We start from the raw sequence: 21,859 nt of genomic DNA, 5'->3' as shown, positions 1-21,859 counted from the left end.
TCATCAAAAGTAGCCACACTCACTGCAACTGGAAGATTTATTTTTTTAATTCACATGAAAGGGAGAATGAAAAATAGTGAACAAAATAAAAAAACACTTCAGAAACGTGATGACAAAATATAGTACATACTCTGTGCAGAAACGATTTTTCAAAGTATCAAAGTTATTGTTTGGTATTCTTTTTGATACAGAAATATTTTAAAAGATTTATAGGATGAATTATGATTTATAAAAAGTCATGGCAGTTTTTTTTTCATTTTGAAAATGTGATTTCATTTCAAAAGCGCTTTTAACTTTGTTTTGTTTTTCTTTGAACTTTAAAGACTTTTTGAATGTGTAAAAAATCAAAATTTATACATTCATACTAATGACATACTGTAATTTTTACTGTAGTCAATTATAAGGACATACCCCTGGAAATGTTCTATAGAAATTTCAAACTGATTCAAAATTAAAACCACCCTTGAAAATAAAGTTTGTTCAGGTTAATGCATGCAGACTAGCATGTTTTTGTATCCTCAGAAAGAGACAGAAAAGGTAGAAAGTAGAAGAAATACTTAGTAAAATCTTAGCACTAACCTGCTGTGCACTTTCAATCATGGCCAGTGCTTCAGCCATTAACTTCTGATTTACTCCACAGAGGTTTGCAACTTTCTTCTGACATTTGTGATGAACGTTCATTCCACATTCTGTAGGGAGAAGACAAATGTTAACAGCCCACCACGGAATCTGAGGTACAAGGCTGATAAATGCTTGGCTGCTACATCCTAACAACAGAATTGTGAATGAGAAACCCTGCAGACAGCCTAGAAGGAAAAGTGAATGGCTCACCTTCACATTTCAGACCTTGCCTTGCAAGCCCCCATAGGAGTGTTCCACAGTGTTCACAAAATGTCGGGCTCTTGTAGTTATAGACTTTAAATCTGTGAGGCATGTCTATTTTAAACCTCTCCTTGTGGATCTAAAAAGGAGCAACAGTACAAGCGTTTAAACTGCAAGCCCAGGTGAAAGAACTCAGCATCTGCTATGCTTTCTCTCTTCATCCATCCATCTTCTAACAGCTTCTTCCAATTCAAAGTTGCAGGGGAGCCAAAGCCTATCCCAGCAAGCATTGGGAGCAAGGCAGGGTACACCCTGGACTGGACGCCAGTCCATCACAAGGTAGACACACAGACATGGAGACACTGATTTCCCAGAATCCAATTAATTTACGAGCATGTTTTTGGACTGTGAGAGAAAACTCCTGCAAACACGAGGAGAACATACACATTCCACACAGACACCACTGCAGGTCCGTGATTAAACCTACTGTAGGGCCTACCCCAGCACTGCAAGGCAGCGATATTAATCACTGCACCATTGAGCCACCCTGCTAAGCTTTCTTTGCTCTCCGTCTCAAACCTTATAAAATATTTCAAGTCATTGGCCAAGCTTAACCTCCAGAGCTTTTACAAAGTCACACTTCATATTTACATATAAAAAACAGTTAACTCTAGATCTGTTAAAAACTCTATTTTACACACACAGAGTGGCAGGTTCTCACAACCCAATTGTTGTTTAGCTTATACCCTACTAATAGTGTTACTTTTAAAATATCTGTGAGCTTCAGTGTAAGCCGCTTAATGAAAAAAAGCACAGAAAGAACTGATTAATTAATTTAATCAAACAGATTAATGAGCAGAAACGGTCAATGCAGCTTTTCTTATAAACTTTGTAACATTTACTATTTTGAACCAGGCCATACACAAGACATAAAACAGTGACCTGCTGTACAAGGCCTTTTAAAGAAACACATACTTAATGAAAACACTAATTGTTTCGTTTGCTAGTTTTGCATACCACTAATGTTCTTAGGGTGTGGTGTGGTACTTTATATATATTTTTAGTATTTGGTTTACGTGACTGTTAATGGTGAGATAGGAAGTTTCCCAGTTCCTAAGAAGAACTTCTATTTCATAATCACAAGAATAAGTCAGTTTCCTTGGCCATGCATCAGAAGTCATTTCCTGGATCTTTAATTATACACATATAAATTGAATTCTGGCAAACACAAATCCAGTCTAGGATTAAAAAGGTGGCTGGGGGTACTTTTTCACAAAACAAAGATATTTTTTTCTAGTGCAAACTTAGTTCTATTGCTTCTCCAAAAATAATCTGTCTTAAAGTTGAAATTTATATTTATTAGAAAAATATATACACACGACACGGTTTATTTATTCTGTAAACTGCTCTTAAGTAAAATACTTTTAAGTGTTGTATCTTTTCACAAACTTCATATAACAGTAAAATATTTGCAGAAAGTATGGTTAAAAAGATTAATTGCAACATCCTTAACCATTTAATTATATCCATTTATTTTTTGTAAAGTACCTTTTGTACCAAATTTTTTCACTGAAAAGTACAACAGTACACATCCTCACAGTCCATACCATTGTCTCTTTGCTGTTGACTGCAGATCCGGTACATTTGGCTATCACTTTGTCAATGCATTTTTTATGAATTGCAGCATTGCACTCTAAAAACAAATAGAAAAAAAAATGTTAAGTACACAGATGTTCTTTATCTCACAAAACGTGTGATATCTTAATTTATCTCTTTAGAATGTACTCACGTCTGCATTGGTAGCCCTGTTTATTCAAACCCCTGAAAAAAATCCAATTGAAAACAGTCCTTCAGAAATACATTTTTAAATACATCAACAACAAACAAAACAAAATGTACAACAGATATTTTATAAAATTCTACTGCAAATTTCCACAACCACAAGAATTCTCTGATTTTACATATAACGCACCCAAAAAAAGAAAGTGTACTGTACATGGAATGGCAAAGCAGTATATTTGTGAATACAGAAGTGCAACAATATAACGAAATTAATAGTGCACGAAGTTCTAAAACAATCCATACACTATACCCATCCAAGTTTTCCAGCCTACATAGCGTCATGTATTGGTGTAAAATCAAATCACCAAGTCAGTGTCTTTGATGGCCACCACTGGCACTGATACCTGCAAGGCCACTGCACCTCATAGGGGCCATCACCTTGGTGCCGAACACCTGTGCAGCTTTATTCCAGATGTTGACCAGGTCCCTGCACAGGTCAGCAGTCTCATTCCAGATGTGCTCAACCAAAGGCATTTCATATCATGGACATATATGAAATCTGTTGCTGTTGTGAAGCCTGTTGGACAAAGTGTGCTTTGCAGAGCCAGACATCACAAGACCTGGACCATGGACATGAAGGGAACCATGATGCAGTCTGACTCAGACACTGTCATTCTTCACTGCGCACTGAGGTGAATCTAGTGTTGTGAGTGGAGATGATGTTACTCCACCTATAATGAGACTGACTGCAGTGCTGCCTGCCCCACTGGAGCTGTAACTCATGGTGACAAATTGCAGCTGAAGTAATGGACGTATTGCTGGTCGACAGTGACAAATTTACGTAACTTGTTGGTGACTTTTTGCGGACGGATCCTTCGGTTGCTGGGCAGTGTTCTGCCTGTTGCAGCTGCTCCTTGAAGGCGACTACACAAGTGTGTGACCCAGACCCCACTGTCTTGTGTCAGGGTTATTACACTCGGTCGTCCTGTCATTGACGTTATGATTGGCATTGTAAAGTATCTGTAATCTGTAAGTGCTGTAATGGTATTTCTGTGCACAGAAACAGTTGTCGGCACCTTTTTGGGGGGCATTTTTCATGTGAAAGACATTTTCTGGACAGTATGTTTATACATGAGCCATATTTGTCACGCACAGTTTACAATTTGGGGAAGTACATGCAGATTTATTTTGCAAGATATTCCTAAAAATAAAAACATACCAGACAAACTCATGGCAGACGGAGCAGAAAGTGGGCTGAGGGAAGAATGTCGCAGTGAACTCATGGCACTTTACATTGTGAACCTTGGCCTGCTTGATAGCCCCCCTACGCTGATGCAGGGCAAAGAATCCCTCACTCTCACTCTCACTGTGTCCTGCAGCATCTAAGAACAACCAGAAAAGGAAAAGCAATGCACAATAAATCTAATAGAACCAAAGTATTTCAGACCAAATGACCCTTTTCTTGAAAAAATCCTCTCAAGAAGAGTTATAAATACCAGAAGACACTATTATACTCCTTATGCACATTAATATTGATACTTATTATATTGATATTGGCTTGATCTACTTGTTACTTTTTAATACCTTTATTTACTAACAACCTGAAATGTTACTGAGAAATAGGGGTATTTAAAAGCAAAGGTCATTAAATAGAGGAACAATGCACTAAAAGACCTTAGTTTCTTTTAGACGGACACTTTTAAAATATTCATTATTGTTTTTCTAATCCATTGCTTAAAACCTTGAAAGTGTTTGGGTTTGGAGCTTCAGATTCATTAACGTTTTAAGCAATAAAAGAATTTCAGAAGAAATATGATGAATGGGAAGATAAAACTTTGAATGGAAAAAAAGCTCAGACATGCAAAATAAATTAATATACAGTATTGTTGAAATGTGTGAAATTATACAATTGTTAACAACTTAATACAGTGAATGATTTCATCTGTGAAGCAATACCCCATAATGAAGAACACTTATTAACTTCAAATGTGTAGCATATTGTAAGAAAAATGGGAACTTGGACAGATATTCTTTTAAAAAACATACACAGATGCTGCAACGTGTTTTTGTACAAATGTTTATTATACACGCTGAAAATCCCGAAAATGATTTGCAAAACCATGCCTTGGTTTTCAACTGTCTCCCGAGCCACATTATAATTCTACTGTATTGCTAGTTTCTCTCCAAAAGTGACATTTGTGTGGTTTAAGTGGAACAGCAAGGGGAAACATTTGGCAAACTGCCCTCAAGCTAGACTGGAAATTACTTACTGAAGGCATTTCTTAAACCAAAGGCTGACAGCTGCAATGACTGCATTTGTCATTGAAGTCATGCTATGAATAATGTTACTGCATGTCTTCTATATTTTTACCAAGCAGAACATAAAAACCACACCATGTAAAATTAATAGGCTTACTGCAGTATGTCCCCTTCTCTAAGTTTATGAACAATTTTCACACCATCTCACAATCACATCAAGACAAACAATCTTCTGAAGAAAAGATTTTTTGTGTTTGTATATTACGTAATCTAAAGGGTGTTTTCACGGAACAAAGATAAAAGTGAATATCAGAATCTATGAAACTTTGCAGAATTCTAATTTGTTGAAGCAAATGTTATTTCAGATGGAGGTGAAGGTAATGTCAACATTCAAATTCAACTTAAACATTGTAAGCACTTTCTGGTCAATGTTATCTGATTGTCTCAACATTAAAAACACTGGAAAGCAGCTTAAAGACTCAAGCTTTCTTGAGACTCAAAAAGAGATTATGTTCATGCAACTTACCACTCTTCTCTAGAAAGTACCTGGCCTCCATCAGTAAGCGACCATGTGGTGTTAACTCAACCTGGAATTAAGAACATATCAAAGAAAAGCTTTTTGCTAATGTGTGTGTTTTATTTACTCATTTTCATCCATCCAGTTCTTAACTGCTTTATCCAATACAGGGTCGCGGAGGAGGCAGTGGCAAGCAACAGACGTGAGATGGTGCATAACAGTGCATCACAGGGTAGACTGACTCAAACGCAGACACACTCACACCAGGGCCAATTTCTACTAGAAGAGAATTAACCTATCAATTTGCCTTTGGACTATGGGGGGAAACTGGAGTACCGAAAGGAAACCCATACAAATATGAGGAGAATATACAATTCATAAACTTAATACTTTGAAAGCTACTGTTGAGATTATTAATGCCTTCATTTTGAACCCTAGCTAGAGTAGTACTTTTTTCATCTTAAAGTAAAGCGATTTCCAAGCTACTTTATCCTCATGTGCCATTTTTAGTTTGTTTTATGAAGTTTGGACAATTATGTCTTCTGCAACAAGACTAGCCTCTTGCAATCTTTATTTTGTTGTTAATAATTCAAATTCTACAGAGTGATTAGCAATACTAAAGCTAACAAATATAGCAATAATGGCAACCTGAACAGAACTGAATACTATGTCTAAATAGCTAAATCTCTTTTTATATATTTTATCTCACTTTTTGTACTTCACATGACATCACATTTTCAATGCTAGAAAAAGGAGATGCACCCAATACAAACAACTAAAGTCTTTTTACTTATCTTTACTGTAATCTGTTCTGAGTAATTTGTTTTCTCTGAAACAAACTTCTCTTTAAAATACTTTGGTTTCTGAAGCGGAACCGAGATTCTTCTAGCACCCTGAACCAAAACTTAAATTTTCTTCACTCACCTTGATCACTGTGAAAGAAATCACCTGTGTTTGTGTCCCTGACTCTAACCTTTAGAACTTGGTGATTACTCTGCACACTTAACACTCACCCAGTGCAGAACTGGTAGAGGTTCCTGCTGATGCCTAAAATCCAACTTAAATCATTTAGTTCCACATTATTTTTTGGTATTTCTGCAAAGTCTGAAAAACTCTTATACCTCTGTTTCATAATTCAACCATTATGAGCTACTTGTTCTTGTTTGGGATTGCATCTGCTCACACACTGTACATGAATGATAGGCATTTATGTAAGACTGATTGATAAGTTTTTGATCCACCTTGACTGCTACCGCTTGACCCTTTTCTGTTTCAGACAAGGACACTGCTTTGGCCAGAACCACTTTCTGTTTAATCTTTAATCTCAAGCACTTGTCTTCAGTTAAACTTTGTTTTAATAGCACACAACTCTCATTTTTAATGGCTGAATATTAACTTCCCTAGACTCACCCAGATCTCCAACTTTCCATTTTCCTTTTTACACCTGGTAGCCAGGGAGTCCAGCTGCACCGTTGCTTCTGACTTCAGCTCCAGTGTCTTATCCTTCACGATGATGTGCATCACTCTCCCTCTGTTAATGTGGGCGTCAAAGGTCGTGTTCCAGGGAGGGTACATGGTTGGCTTCTTTTGCTTATAGACCTGCCCTTTCTCTGTTCAAACAATAAGAAATCAAACATCTTGAAGGGACTGATTGGCTGAAGAGAATAATATAACTATACCTGAGCTTGGATATGCACACATCCTTGCACTACTACAATTTGCCAGCAGAAACAAGATGTTTATTTTTATATAGTGCACAGCATGAAACATCTAGAATGTTTTAGGAAGATTCTGATGTTGTCAGATTAAGGTGGCTATGAGTAATCTGACCAACTGTGGGCATTACACAAGGAACAAAAAACAGAACAACCCTAATTTCTGGTGAGTTGTGAAACATGTAGTTTGACATAGTGGAGACTTCATTTTTTCAAAATCATCAAGGATAACCACAAGGTTTGTCACTAAAAGATTCAAATCTGCTCCCTTTTTTACAAACAAAACATCAAATGTCTCTCAATTATTAAGAGGTTTAAATATATATTACATTTTCTGGCAGCAGATGTTACATATCCTAAACAGTTGGGTTAAAGTTTTGAAATACAAAACAAAGACACACTGTAACAAGTAATAGGTTTATTCCATGCTGAAAAGAGAAGAAAGAAAACACAACGTTTTTGTTCGTGGAGCCTTCTTCAGGTGTCACCCGAAAAAAGCTCCACGGCTGAAACGTTGTGTTTTCTTTCTTCTCTTTTCAGCATGGAATAAACCTATTCCTTGTTCCTTTGCAGCCTATGCATGCTGACACAGCTGCCCACCTGAACTACCAAAGACACACTGTGCTGCTTTACATGTGCTTCAAAGCTGTATGGCATTTACAGTACTACTTGGAGAACAACAAACCAATGTGCAGGTAGTCAGCTTATAAGCACTATATACTGCATGCTGTGCATATTTTACATTAAGTACTGAATATACTACAGTATATTAACAAAAGTCACTAAGGTTATGCATGTCTCATCTTCGAGAGCTTAAAGATGTAGGCTACACTGGAAAACACATTAATGGAGAAAATGGAACATTAAATGAACCTGCGACATAGGCCATGCTGGTATTTCCTGACAGACTGACTCAAAGCATTTCTTGTGGTTTACTACAGCACAACAGCAAAGCCTGCACATCAGTAAAGAGATGATCCCGCATTGATCTTAGACCAGCTCTGGCTCTTCAGCTTCAATCACAGTAATGCAAATGTGACAGTATATATACTGAGAGGAATAATCCTCATTTCTTTGAGCTGAGGTCCCTGCACCTAGGACACTGCGGGGAGACACAGAACGCCAGTGCAACAGCCATATAAAAGAGTGCCATTTCTAAAGACGAGTTACTCTTTCAGCTTGGTACAATATGAGGAGACACACACAAGAGTACCACCCTGATTTTGAGCCTACAAGAGATCTGCTTTACCATTGAAAACAGATCCATTTCTAGCCTCCAGTGTGAAACTCTATCTCTGGTGCTTCTTATGGGGCAACATCGTAACATCCAATTAATTGCAAACAGAAGAAAATGGAACATCTCCACGGTATCAGAATTTTCTTTTTTTTTCAGTGTAATTTAACTATACTGACAAAGCAAGATGCTGCAAGTTGTTGCTTGTGTTTTGTAAAGAACGTCACACAGCCCACATCCACTAGAGGTCACAACTGTGGGTTTTCCAATCACACACAAGTGGGTGTGAAGCTGACTGTTCTTTAGCACTGTGTACTAAAGAAGACGTGGACATCATTTCAGTTTCTGCTTAGTCTAATCACATTTCAAAATTGAGATAAATAAGCGTGCACTTTAGACAGCGAGTACGCATAGAGCACACATTGTGACTTCTTCTAATACTATCTTAGTGTACAGATCCCAAAAAAGTCATCAATGTACCAACTCTATAATATATTTTCAGTAATGTCTGACTGTGTTATGATTTTTATTCAGAATAGTATTCTAGTACTAGAATATTATTACTAGAGTAATAATTAGTTTGCCTCTCAAAGTGTACATATATCTTATTACTACTAATCCATTTTGACCTATTTGAAATACCAGGCACAACTCTATCTCAAGCAAGTGGCTAGAGTACCAATTATAGCTGACTCACAGTGCTTGGATTTAAAATTGGATTGGTCTTAAAATTCCTATATTAACCGATGTCCCTAATCTTAGAAAATAACTTCTCCCACCCCAGGCACCAGTATGACTGAAATTAGAGATGTTTGCAAAGCAGCAGGTTTACTGTAAGAGGATAACAGCTCAATCTGAGTTGACACTACAGCAGGTGGCTGGACAACCTTTGAGGCTGGAAATGTTTAAAAAGATGACCAGGTGCTAACTCGCCCCAGTGTTATATGTGAAAAAAAATATTTTGCACTCAATGAATTTAAGATTACGTTTAGGCAAAGAAATGCATTTTCATATTGGTGGAACTGTTTACATTTTCATAGGTGATCTCCCAGGCACAATTTATCAGTTATCTGGATGCATTTTTAGGGACCAAAGTCTTCTTCTTATCGTCAGCTAAAAGAAATGTCAGTTCTCATTTCACCTGTGAAATGCACCTGTGGAAGATTGGGACTGTTAAGACTGTTATATGAAAGCAGTCTCACCTACCCTTGATTTAGGTTCACTTCTGAGTACTTTGGAGTGGTCAACATTAATGATGTTGAATATAAGCTGCTGAGCACTAAGAACTCTCTCCAAATGTAAATTTTGGCTTCTATGTTTTTCGACTTGTGTTCTGTAGTCTGTTTATTAATTATCGTGTTAAGGGAAAATTAAAAATGAGGGGAACCTTGTTATCTTGGTATCCCCTTATTAGCGTGGCGTCTTTTTACTTAACATTTATAAATTGCTGGTTCACAAGCCGGTGTTACAACAGAGTTAAATATTTAAAACATGAATCCCCAACCCTGGTCCTTCAGAGCTGGTGTATCGACCAGGTTTCAGTCCAGCTGCACTTGTTCTGAATGTGATCTGACTCAGCTCATTGTTGGCTTACGTAGACCAGCGATTATGTTGACACATCATTTATATCTTTGAAACAATCTGGGGAAACAATTAAAATGGCAAACAGAATGCTGGGACGTATATAGTTAAAATCGTAGATTTTAAATCAAGGGATGTTATGCTAAAATCGTATAATGTAATACTGAAGCTGCACTGAAAAACATTTTGTATACGTGGGCTGCTTTACAGCCCTTCCGAAGCTGCCACTTTAACATTTTGTCAATAAATAGTTAATCTGACTTCTCGTAAAAAGCAACAATTCTAAGAATTATTGTATATTAAAAAACAAATATTGCAAATGGACAGCCAGGATTACACTCATAGTAGTTTCAATATGACAGCTGCAGTCATTTATGTTTATCCAGACTGACTAGCAGGTCATACAAGCTTTATTGAGGCTGTACCTGAATGTATGCACCGTACTGAGAAGTTGGGAAAGTGAAAGTTAATTGACTGGGAATTGTTAGCCATTGAGGAAAAAAAAACCAAGATCTACAAAATTGATGAAAGAAAACAATGTATTAAAAAACACAATAAACAAAGGCTATCCCAATGCTTTACCTGTGTCCACTGCTTCTTTCATGTACACTGCACAATAGGGGTTAAGCACCTCCTCTTGGTATGGCACAGAGTCCAGCTCAAAGTTGGAGAATCCAATACGAAGAAAGGGAGACATTTTCTTCACTGCTGAAGGCCCAAACAACCTGCCCAAATGTCAAGGAAACAGTGAGGGTTGGGTTGGGAAGGCCTCATTTTATTATTAGCATTTTATCTTTAACTGACAGTGGCCATTTGGAAAAATGTACTCACCAGACCAAATGGTGACAGGCGGTTTCCTTTCAGAAGGAGTAGATCTGTGTGAAAAGCCCTGCCTGTGACGCTGCTTCTCTTCTAGATAAACTCCATGGGCTTGCCCCGGTTGGGGGGCACTGCAGCCTGCAGTCACGTCAGCCGGAGACTCTGTTTGAGGGAACTCGCTGATGGCCACAGCTCTAAAACATTAGGGTTTAAAAATAAAATAAAGCCACAAAACGAAACCACCATTTTTTTTCACACTTGAAGGTTCTCATGAGTAAAGTTCTAAGATTCGATTTGAAGTCTGCATGGCAGAAGCTGAGTATGACATAAGAAAAGAATTCAGGCCTATTTATAGAAAAGAAATACAACACCTTTACAGGAATGCATCCAGCATAGCCTCCGTGTTACTGGTAGAGTTTTTCAGAGGCCAACGGAAATCTCAAACCTATCTGACTCTCTAGCACTGCTGTGCCTCCTTCCTAGTAACACGCCTTCACTGAAGTCTACCCCTCCGGGTGTAATCTTGTGTGATTCCAATATCTGCTGCTCTCTACCTAAACTCAAAACTGAGGAAACCTCCTGGTAGCATTTGACTCCAGGTTATGCCAGTTCAAATCACAGACGTCACTGCAGCAAAACAATCACCAAATGCACAACAATCATTTCAATGCACAACAACAGCCTTAATCTGAAATAGGGAAGTAGGATACAGGAGCATGGGAGACAGTACTAAACCACAGTATAATGCACTTCTCTTTATGTCCTTGATTTTACTTCGTTTTTTTTTTCAATTTTAAATATGCATATATTTCTGAATAAGACGAATAAAGTTCGTATAAAAATGAATAAGTACCGCAAAAAAGAAACTAAGGAATAAAGTTTATACAGTATCTTAATTATTTCATCTCTTACCTATGAGATTTTATCACTTTCTTTATCACACTTTTCTCAGACACAAGCTGCATTGTGCTTCCAATCATTTCTCCTGCTCTGTGTATCATAGCACTGTCCGCTGCTGTTAATACATGTACTTATACGTCAATGCCTGTATCCACTTAAAACAGTTTTGAAATTTGGAATCTGTATTTAAAAGTGAAGTTAAACATTTTAATTTGAATTAGATGATCATTAAACCTCTATTAACGCAAACAGTAGATGTAGTCCCATTAGACATTCTCTAAAACGTGAAAAAAACCCTGCAGCAATGATGTAGTTGCTAAACATGTAGGACCTCAATTGCTAGCATTTACTTTGACTGCATCTTCAGAAATATCACAGCAGCAATAAAAAGTGTAAATGTCTCTGAGCAGCAGAAATCCTCTCATTGCTAACCTTTGATAACATGCAGAACAAACCCTTTGGACATTCTTAAACAGTGCCAAAGAAAAGCTTCTGAATGCCTTGGTACATATTTTATTAGGTCTCAATACAAGAAGAAGATAGCCTGATTAAATACAAGAACATAAAATATTTTGGGATGATTTAATTAACACAAAACTCCAACAGTACATATCCTTGTCGCACCTCATTAGGCAGCAATGACTACATCAACTAGACAGTTCCTGTAACTGTTTATCAGTCCCTCACTTCTGCTTTCAAGAACTTCGATCCGTTCATCCCTAGAGAACCTCTTCATGTCAAGAACGTTTGAGGGTTTTTCTTCCATGAACAGTCTGCTTCAGATCCAATCAACATTTCAGTAGGATTTAGGTCTGCAATCTGACTTGACCAAACCAAAATCTGATTTTTTTTCTCCATCAGCCATTTTGTTGTAGATCTTCTTGTGTATCATTGTCCTGCTGCATGACCCACCTACAATATAGCTGAATGGAGGGCCTGACATTCTCCTCCACAATTCGCTGATAAAATACTGGATTCATGGTTCCACCAGTGATTGAAAGCCATGCCATCCAGGTTCTGAGGCAGCAAAGCAGCTCCAAACCACGAGATTCCCACCACAATGCTTGACTGTCAGGACAAGGTTCTTCTTTTAGAAAGTGGTGTTTGGTTTACACTGTAGAAAACATTTCTAACTGCAGTCAAATATTCAACTTTTGACTTGTCAGTCCACAGAATAATCCAGTAGTCTTGTGGATCATCCAGGTACTCTCTGGTGAACTTGAAACAAGCGGACCTTTTAGAGGGTACTGGTTTCTTCTGGGTTTCCAGGCCTCCGATGAAAGCCATTCTAATTCAGTCTTTTCATGATGGTTGAGGCATGGGCATTAACTTTAGCTCCAGTCAGAGGAAAGGGGAGCAGATCTGTAAATGTTACTCTGGGGGACTTTGTGCCTTACTGGATGATTTACTGGGGAAAATCCCCCTTTTCCATGGGTCTTAAACTGCTGGCAATTTAAAGAGACCTTTAAAATGAGTGAGACCATGACTCTGAAATGGGAACTACAGCAGTACATCCAACAGACAGACTCCAGCCATTATAAAGGCCTGTCGTCTCCAGTAGAAGCCATATAAGCAAGTTTGCCAGTGGTGCACTAACTTACTAGCTTCACATTAGGGCTTCAGATGATTTTAACATTTCCGTGAAAGGAAAGAATACAATAAAAGGAAAAAAGACCAGGTCTTGAAAGTACTTTTTTCACAAGCACTTTCCACTTGAGGGCAGAGCTTAAGCAAAACATCCTGTCAGCTATCGTTTTTTTTTAACTAAAAAACCACGGGATTAAAAGGCCCACCTCTCTCACACAGATACTTCTGATGTTTACACTTAGACAAGCTAAGAATTACCACCAGAATCTTTTCTACAATCTGACACATAACTATCAAAAAACCACTGTGGACACATTTTTTGAAAGGCATAAGACCAAGATGATACTTGAGTCATTTAAGTTATTAGGGGAAAAGGTACAGCCTTTTGTATTCTCTTTAATTATGATTTTTTTCAGGAGACAATGAGACCATGAAATACGTCTTTTAAGAAAGTTAAATGACATTTTTCAAAAACACAATGGAAAATGAAGAAAAAAATATATGTCCAATTGCTTGTGGCAGCATATTAAAAGTATAAAGAGTTAACCTGAAATAAAAGCTATCTTTAAATTATTATTTTGAACTATACCTAATCTCTTGAGACTAGTACTGGATATGCTTAGTGCAGTGATACAGATAAAAGCATTTTACACATACTGTACTGCTGACTCACAAATATCAAATTTTCTCCAATAATATCTCTGGTAAACACTTTGGTTTTCTTCATTGCTCTAAACTGCTAACAAGACCATCCTTTCTAAAGTTAAAACACAATAGAAAAGTTAAACATGCTATTACTGTCATTTTGAGGATTACATATTTGCACATACTTGCTGGTTTCCAAAACAAGTTTTAATAAACAAAATAAAACTGTGTAGAATGTAAACACGAAGAACACACAGGAATGTTTGCTTTCAGATGGAGCTCAGGTTTTATGTCACTTCAAGGCAGATGGAAACACTTTTACATCACCAAGCATTTACCATCACACATTACACTTCAGAGTACAAACCTTGCTGTTAAAACACACAATCTTCTTAAAAATCAAAAATATGTCCTAAAGCTTAGAACTGAGGAAGTCATACTAACTCAAGAGATAATTGTATGTGTCTATTACGGGAACTTGAAAGAATAACTGCCGCTTAAAGAACGCTCAATAATTTCACTGTGATATGTTGTTCGTTAACCCAGCACTTCCTGTAGCTTTTAAATTACACCATGTAAACCACATTTCCGGCACATTTGTTTACTTTTGAAAAATTACACAGGTGGGTTCTCCTCATAGAAGACATTCTACAAGCTTGATATACATGGGTACCATTGACAACCGAAAGACAGCTCTGGGTGCTGTCAACAGAGGATATATCTAGCACCAATCTGCTTAATTCCACCAAAAAAGTAAATTTTTGATCATCACAGGGGAATAAACTGCAAAGCACAGCACAGTCATTGCAAGAACATCCAGACAGAATCCAACAAAACTTTAAAAATATCTTTGTTCATAATTGTTACAAATGCATAACTCATATTTAAATTGCATCCACCAAATGCAATGAGTGATTCATACTAATTAAAAAACAACTGTGATCAATGTGGGTTAAAAACCCTAAAAGACAGTACACAGTTCCAAAGCACTCAGTAGAAAATTATTGCTTGATTACCAACGAAAACAACTAAAAAATGTATTGTAAGATTATTTTTTTTATATCGCAATGCGTCTTACATATTACACACAAGCAAAGAAGAGCAAGCTATCAATATTACAGTTTTAATGTTATTGTCAGGATGGGATTTCACACTTAGCCATTGATGTTACACTTACTATGTTTATTCTGCTTTGTCATGACTTCAAAGAGAATTACAGAAGCTGCAGTACCTGCAGGTGTCTAGCTCAAAAAGCACACTTTTATTTGATCCTATAAAGATATTGCGAAGGGGCCGGCAGAAGGTCAGAAATTTTCAAAATCAATACACTGACCTTTACATTTAGAAACTTCAGAGGTGTAGCAACAATTGAAATCTACTGCCTTCAGACACTCGAATACAAGGCCAACAAGAACCGTAATGTACAACTTCCACTGCATTTGTATGCTTGTCGAGCTGCTGTAACAGCACATCCACTCCTTGGGCCACTTCTTAGCTTCTCACCACTGCTATATTGATCTTAAATCAGTCAAGCTCAAGGTTTTGAGCTTTTATTTTCAAAACGGAGGTGTGCTACTTGCAAATTGTTAGCTTAAGGCGCTTTTCTTTTAAGTCATGTGAACAAAAAACAACACTTCAACATTATTTAGAAAGGTCTGCTGAAATCTAATGGATGTCTTTGCTGCAGTGTAAAATGATAAAAATATTTCATATATGATTCTACATTGGAAATGACCAGACTACCGAATAATAGTTTAGTGTTATTATAAAGATACATTCTTAAAAACCTGTAATGGATTAACAGAAAAAGAATACAGCATTGTAGTAATTAATCCCTACTAATGATGATTAATAACCTATTTAAAAACAACAATTATTGTTTTCATATATAAATATTTCATCAACTGACAATGTAATGTCAATAGCTTGTTTGTGATGCATTTATAAAGTGTTATGTACACTCCCTATATTGTTACCAGTTTATCTCCAGTCTGAGCAATCACACTGTAAATCCACCCATCCATTTTCGAACCACTTTATCCAAGTGGAGGAGCCAGAACCAGTCCTGGCAAGCAACAGGCACAACTTGGGATATGCACTTGACGGGATGCCAGTCCATCACTGGGCAGACACAGACACAATTAATCCAGGGCCAGAAAACTGGAACACCTGGATGAAACCCACGCAAACATCAAAACTGCACACAGATGGCACCCCAGATCCAGAACTGAACCCAGGGCCCCAGCACTGTAAAGTCAGTCATAGACATTGCTGAATTCACTTAAAAAACATCAAATTGGCTAAAGTTTAAATGACAGGACCCTGACCTGTATCAATGTTGGTGCTCAACATTAAACTAACTACACAATTAATTAATATTTGCCAGAAAAATAATATACTGTAGCTTTAATATGCAGAACTGTTTTAATACCAGGAGAAAATTAGTCTTGTTCAGGATGGTATTACATTATCTGCATTCTTCTTAGAAAGGTTTATCTAATTCAAACAAGCTACTGTAAATAATATAACCACTTCTAATTTTGCCAGGTGTTGTCTTTGTAGTCCTTTTTAAATGTGTAACCGAGTCATCTTTAATGCAATTAAATGCTATTTTTATGCAATTTTTTGTAACTGGGGAACCACATTTCAAGAGACAGGTAACACCATTCAATTTTAATCCTAAACCAAACTAATACCAAAAGCACAATGTTGCAAAACAAGTTGTGCTGTCAGGGGATGTAGAGACTTCTCATTAAATGATGATGTCATGCATCGGTAGCTTTCTTGCTGTGATGAATGAAGAACTTTATGTTGCAGTATTTACTTTTGCAGCAGTTGTGAGAAATAGCAGGGCTGATCAGCGATAGAAGAGCTGACCTCTCTGCATCCCTGCAGATGTGTTCAAGCGTTGATATTAATGAGAGACCCCCTTGTACAGAGCACAGCTGCTAGTCACATTGGCAGTCCTGCGATCAAAGGTGTGAGTCCTGAGAGATACCATCCATTATCAGAAAGCCACTTGTCCTGATAGAGGGCATGACATGGCAACACAGACCTTCTCCTGGAAGCATGAGGCACAAAGCAGGATGGAAATGATGTGATCTGGAGAGAACACCAGTCCATTGCAGGGCTAGAAAAGGGGTAATTTAGGAATAGCCAATCAATCACAGACAGCATGATTTTGGCAGGGGGAGGAAGCTGGATCACTGTGAGAAAATCCACATGAAAACATGGAAAAATCACACAGAATCCACCCCACGACTTGGCAGCAGTGATAACAGCAACATCACTGTGCTGCTCACAGATAGCCTCTTTTTTTAAAAAAAGTACAAAATGATCCAACAGGATGCAGGCTAATCTTACATAATCCTTCTTAGCAGTCATCAGAAAATGATTATTTTTAACACCAGTCTTTCAACACTTTTCCTGTAAATACCCTATGATCCAGCATGTTCACTTTCATTCATTCGCTGCACCTATTGTACAACTTACAAATCCAAATTCCAGTGATGACTTGACTGGTGTTATGCACATTTTGATTAGCATGAATTTTAAAGCTGTTTTAAAGAAGGTGGCTAGGAACCAGTTCATTGCACTAGACGTCACAGATATGTTTACATCTTTGACAAAAATCACAACAGTTCTGTCCGTGGGGACTTCTGCAAGTAAATATATACTAGCAACAACAACAACAAAAACACTAACACTTCCCTTTCTTGCACATAGCTAAATCCTTGTTTGCCTCTGTACCATTAGCCACAGCATACCGTACATTTCATCTAGTGATGTACTAGAGAACTCGAACTAGTTTCTGTAAGACGACACTGAATAGTTCCCTGGTCAGATGTCAAAAGTCGTCCGTTTCAAATGTGCATGCATACACCTGCATCTACAAAACGCAAAACTTTTTGTGGGGTGGTAAAATACCTGAAAATATCCACAATAAAACACGTTGTGTCAGCATACTTTGACACTATTATAAATACTTCTAATTGCACGAGAGACATACATACAGGCAGAACTCTATATGACTAATTTCTCCACTGCACATACGTAGTCTTTGGTTAATGGTTAAATATATTCCACATGAATTGCTTCACATTACATAGACCTGCATCACATTTCTCATTTAGTAAGCAGTTAATCGTACCACGTAAAACCTAACGCTCTTTTTCACCATGCGTTTTCAATACATCGACCGAACTCGTTAAGTCTGAAGAAGGAACTTCATTCCACATTTGACGTAAAAACAGTAAAATAGCGCTATTTAAATGGAAAAAGACGGCTAGCAAACAGGAATCCAGTTAATTCCTCGACGTGTCGCAACCTGTGAAATCCAGACTTCAGCATCTTGACTTAATATTGTTTTTAGTCGGTAAAGTATACTAATGGAAAAGTAAAACAACCCACTAGTACTTTATAATAAATATGTGTTGTTGCACAGACATCAATTCTAATCATAGCTACTTCTATACAATATTTAACTTTATCTGCTTCACCTTCTAGGGGGCTCAGGGGCGCAAAGTTAAAAAAAAAGCAAATATCAAAATATCTTTCTCCCACCAAACCTAGGTTAAGAATATAAGTTATGTGAAGTTATTTTCATACGAATCTGTGGTTTCCCTATTGCTACACTATTGATAACGATATTAACAGTAAAGTTTCAGTAAGAAACAAATCAGTCATTATCCAAAAAGGCGAAATGGCTTACCTTCAAAATTACCTCCGCTTTAATTTACAAATAAGCGAGCCACATTATTTACACAAAATACAAAATGTCCTCAGAAATATCGATGTGACTTGTCAAAACCATGGTGAAATCATTGTGCTGTACACTTAACTGCTCATTGCTCATCACGATTGTTACAACCCTCACTAACTCCGACTTGTAGTTGACAGGCTGTGATACTATTGGGTACGACTCCGCCTCTGTCGGATTTTCATTGGAGCTCATAATACTCGAGCTAAAATTGGCGTTTGTCAGAAGAGTTTTAAAATGTGTTATATGTATAAGTTATTTTAACTGTAAAGCTCTTAAGAACGATAATGTCGCAGAGCGGAATAGCTTGTTTTTTCTTTTTAACGTTTTGAGCATCTTTACGTTACAGTAACAATTAAGAATGAAATATTTCCACACAGTATAATTTTGATGTGGCAATATATAATTATCTGAGGTTAAACAAATTTCTGAAGTATGACTATTTTAGAATGCATTTTTTTTTGCATTTTATGGGTATTTAAAATGCAGGAAAGATACAACTCTAAAAACAGTGTAAATTGCGCGTTTTGAATAATCAGCTGGGGATAACCTCGTACAAAATTAAGTGTACATGTTCGCAATGATACAGGACATACTAAAAACAGGTTGTATCTTGTACGTCTCATTCTTTATGACTTTTAGGGCATGATGGCAATATAATTAGGTAAACCCAATAAAAGACCCTAATATATTACATACATAATATCAACAAGTAAAAACTAAAAGTAGTTATTTTTTCATTCAGATCAATGATCCAGAAATCCATGATCAATCGGTATTTTTCTGTATGTACAGAGTTCGTTACTAACTGTGCAGCAAAAGAAGAAATATCCCACTTTCCTTCTTATTTACAGACCTTTAGAAACTTTCTCAAAAAGGAAGGGTTTGGTTTGAAAAAAAAAGGAAGATATCCTAATCATTTGTGTCATCTTGATTCTGCAGGCCTGTTGTCTTTTAGTTTTAAGCAGCTTCAACTCTCGTAGTTGCACACAAATAAATTAGGCCTGAGGAATTTTAATATAATTTTTAATGTTTTGTTGATTAGAAAATCAGTCTACAGCCAACAATGATCAGAAATTGTACCACTGAGAGATGAAAATTTTGACCTTTAAGTGTGTTTACGAACTACCATCAAAATGTACAGATATGCTCATTTGCAAGTGAAAAGGTACATGGTGGGTGCTGGGTTGTGGAAATTTATAAAAATATCTAGCAGTATGTGTTTCTCATTTGGAAAATACTGCCTCAGTTGATCATTTTTTCTTTCCTGTGTGTGATCTGTGATGAACACCCACACTCGACTGAAAACAGAAAAGGAACATAAAAATACTTCTTCAAAGCACTTATGGAGAAACATTCAAGAGATAGTTCCATGAGCTCTTTTCATTGCTTTCCAAGCTTTGGTGCGAAGGTTTATGTAATAATTTCTTCATGGGTTCTGTTGAAAAGCAGTTTCTACCACCTGAATTTTGTAATTCATTCTTCATTGCATCTTGAGGTAATGCTGTTTCTGTTGACTTACTGTATTTTGGAGATATTTTCTTTTATACTCAAGCTTTTAATTCGCTAAACCTAACCAATCCATTTCATTTTAAACACTGCAACACACTATATTTAGTGCGGGGCAAAATATATATGGTACATTACTGCTAATCAGAATTGAACATTAGTTTTATTAAATTAGTTTTTATCATTTGAGGGATGTAGACATGATTTATTTTATTTTATTTTATTTTAAACGTGCAGTCCCTTGTTGAAGACACACTAGTTATTTTGATCACAACATTCTGAATATTCAGATGTTCCTGTTTACATAATTATAGACACACGTACTTTCTTAGTGTGTTTCTTATATTGCTTTTTTTAGCTTATATTATCTCTTGTGTAGTATTTTAAAAGGTGTGAATACAGATAGTAATATTATCAAGATTCTCATGTAAATGTTTTTGATTGTGAGCTTAAAATATGGATTAATTGGATTTAAAATCATTCATGGATTTGTGTCAGGAGTATTTTACTTTCCACTTTGATTTAAAAACTTTAGAAAGTAACTCTCATGAGCAGAATAAAAACTGACAGAACTCTAAAAATATATTTGTAAAAAATTTAGTATTAATTTGAAATGTGTTTTTGCAGCATGAGCTCAACTATAGTTATATGAATTGGGCATTGGGCATTGTGCTAGCCCGTTCCTTACCTCCACAACCCTGTGGGTAAAGAAATGCTTACTGTTTTCAGTTTTTATTGCACTTCTGTTTAGATTCCACTTGTGTCCTGTGTCTTGTGTTTCACTGTTTATTCTGAAGAAATTCAGTTGTTCCTAGTTGAGGTGTCAAGACAGTTGATCAAAAATGTTGAAAAGGAAAATGTCAAGGGGATACCTCACAGAAAATACAAACCAGACTGCACTGTGAGTATTAACAGTCCTAGAGGTGATACAGCTATAATAACAGATTCGTAACACACTTTAAAACTCTTTTGACAAACGTTAATTTTTGATTGGGTGTTTTTGCAACAGAAGCACACCTACCTAGTAAGTATAGTATAATACCTAGTATAATTACCTAGTAAGTATATTATACAAATTCACTGGGCATTTTAATTTTCAATACCCTAATATGCTTCAGTTAAGATATACAGTAGAGCACATATGAGTGTATTCACGGGGCATGCTAGCACAGTGGTTAGCAATGCTGCCTCACAGCACTGGGGCCCTGGCTTTAATTCCAGACCTGGGGTTCTGTCTGTGTGGAGTTTGTACGTCTTCTCCATACTTCATGTAAGTTTTCTCCAGGTGCTCCGGTTTCCTAGCACAGACCGACAACATAATGGCAGGTTAACCTGCTTCTGGGAAAACTGGCCCTGGTGTGTGTGCACACGTCTGTGTCTGTGTGTCCGCCCTGTGATGGACTGGTGTCTTGTCCAAACTGTACCCCGCCTTGTGCCCATTGCTTACCGGGATAGGCTCCAGCTCCCCCTGAGCCTGAATTGGAAGACGTGGTTAGGAAATAGATGGATGGATGCTTATGTTATTTACCAGAATTCTTGATAATGTTAACCTCCTCAACCCTCTTCAGGAGGTAGACTGCTGGATATTGAAATGTGACTTGCTTTTAAACATTGCTATACTACCCTCAGTCTTTTAGAGATTCTTAGTAATAATAACATACTGTACATATTACAATAATTATTGTCTTGCATTTGTACTACCTATCACTTGGTTTATATATAGAAGGGGA

General features: G+C 36.9%; 1 protein-coding gene across 1 annotated transcript in view; it reads right to left on the bottom strand.

Moving 5' to 3' along the window:
- Nucleotides 1-18,757, bottom strand: part of prkcq (protein kinase C, theta) — a 32,345-nt gene extending 13,588 nt beyond the window's left edge. The window contains exons 1-10 of the mRNA XM_088924013.1: nucleotides 18,573-18,757; nucleotides 10,742-10,923; nucleotides 10,493-10,635; nucleotides 6,791-6,990; nucleotides 5,390-5,450; nucleotides 3,824-3,986; nucleotides 2,612-2,643; nucleotides 2,430-2,515; nucleotides 832-961; nucleotides 580-689 (exon numbers count right to left, since the gene is read on the bottom strand). Coding sequence (XP_088780139.1) covers nucleotides 580-689; nucleotides 832-961; nucleotides 2,430-2,515; nucleotides 2,612-2,643; nucleotides 3,824-3,986; nucleotides 5,390-5,450; nucleotides 6,791-6,990; nucleotides 10,493-10,607 — 897 coding nt within the window. The 5' untranslated portion in view covers nucleotides 10,608-10,635; nucleotides 10,742-10,923; nucleotides 18,573-18,757. The remainder of the gene's footprint in view (nucleotides 1-579; nucleotides 690-831; nucleotides 962-2,429; nucleotides 2,516-2,611; nucleotides 2,644-3,823; nucleotides 3,987-5,389; nucleotides 5,451-6,790; nucleotides 6,991-10,492; nucleotides 10,636-10,741; nucleotides 10,924-18,572) is intronic.
- Nucleotides 18,758-21,859: the final 3,102 nt, after the last annotated feature.

Source organism: Atractosteus spatula, chromosome 8 (assembly GCF_055471065.1).
Source record: "Atractosteus spatula isolate fAtrSpa1 chromosome 8, fAtrSpa1.hap1, whole genome shotgun sequence".
Lineage (NCBI taxonomy): Eukaryota > Metazoa > Chordata > Actinopteri > Semionotiformes > Lepisosteidae > Atractosteus > Atractosteus spatula.
Note: the sequence above shows the minus strand (reverse complement) of the source record. Positions and strands in the feature narration are given on the sequence as shown.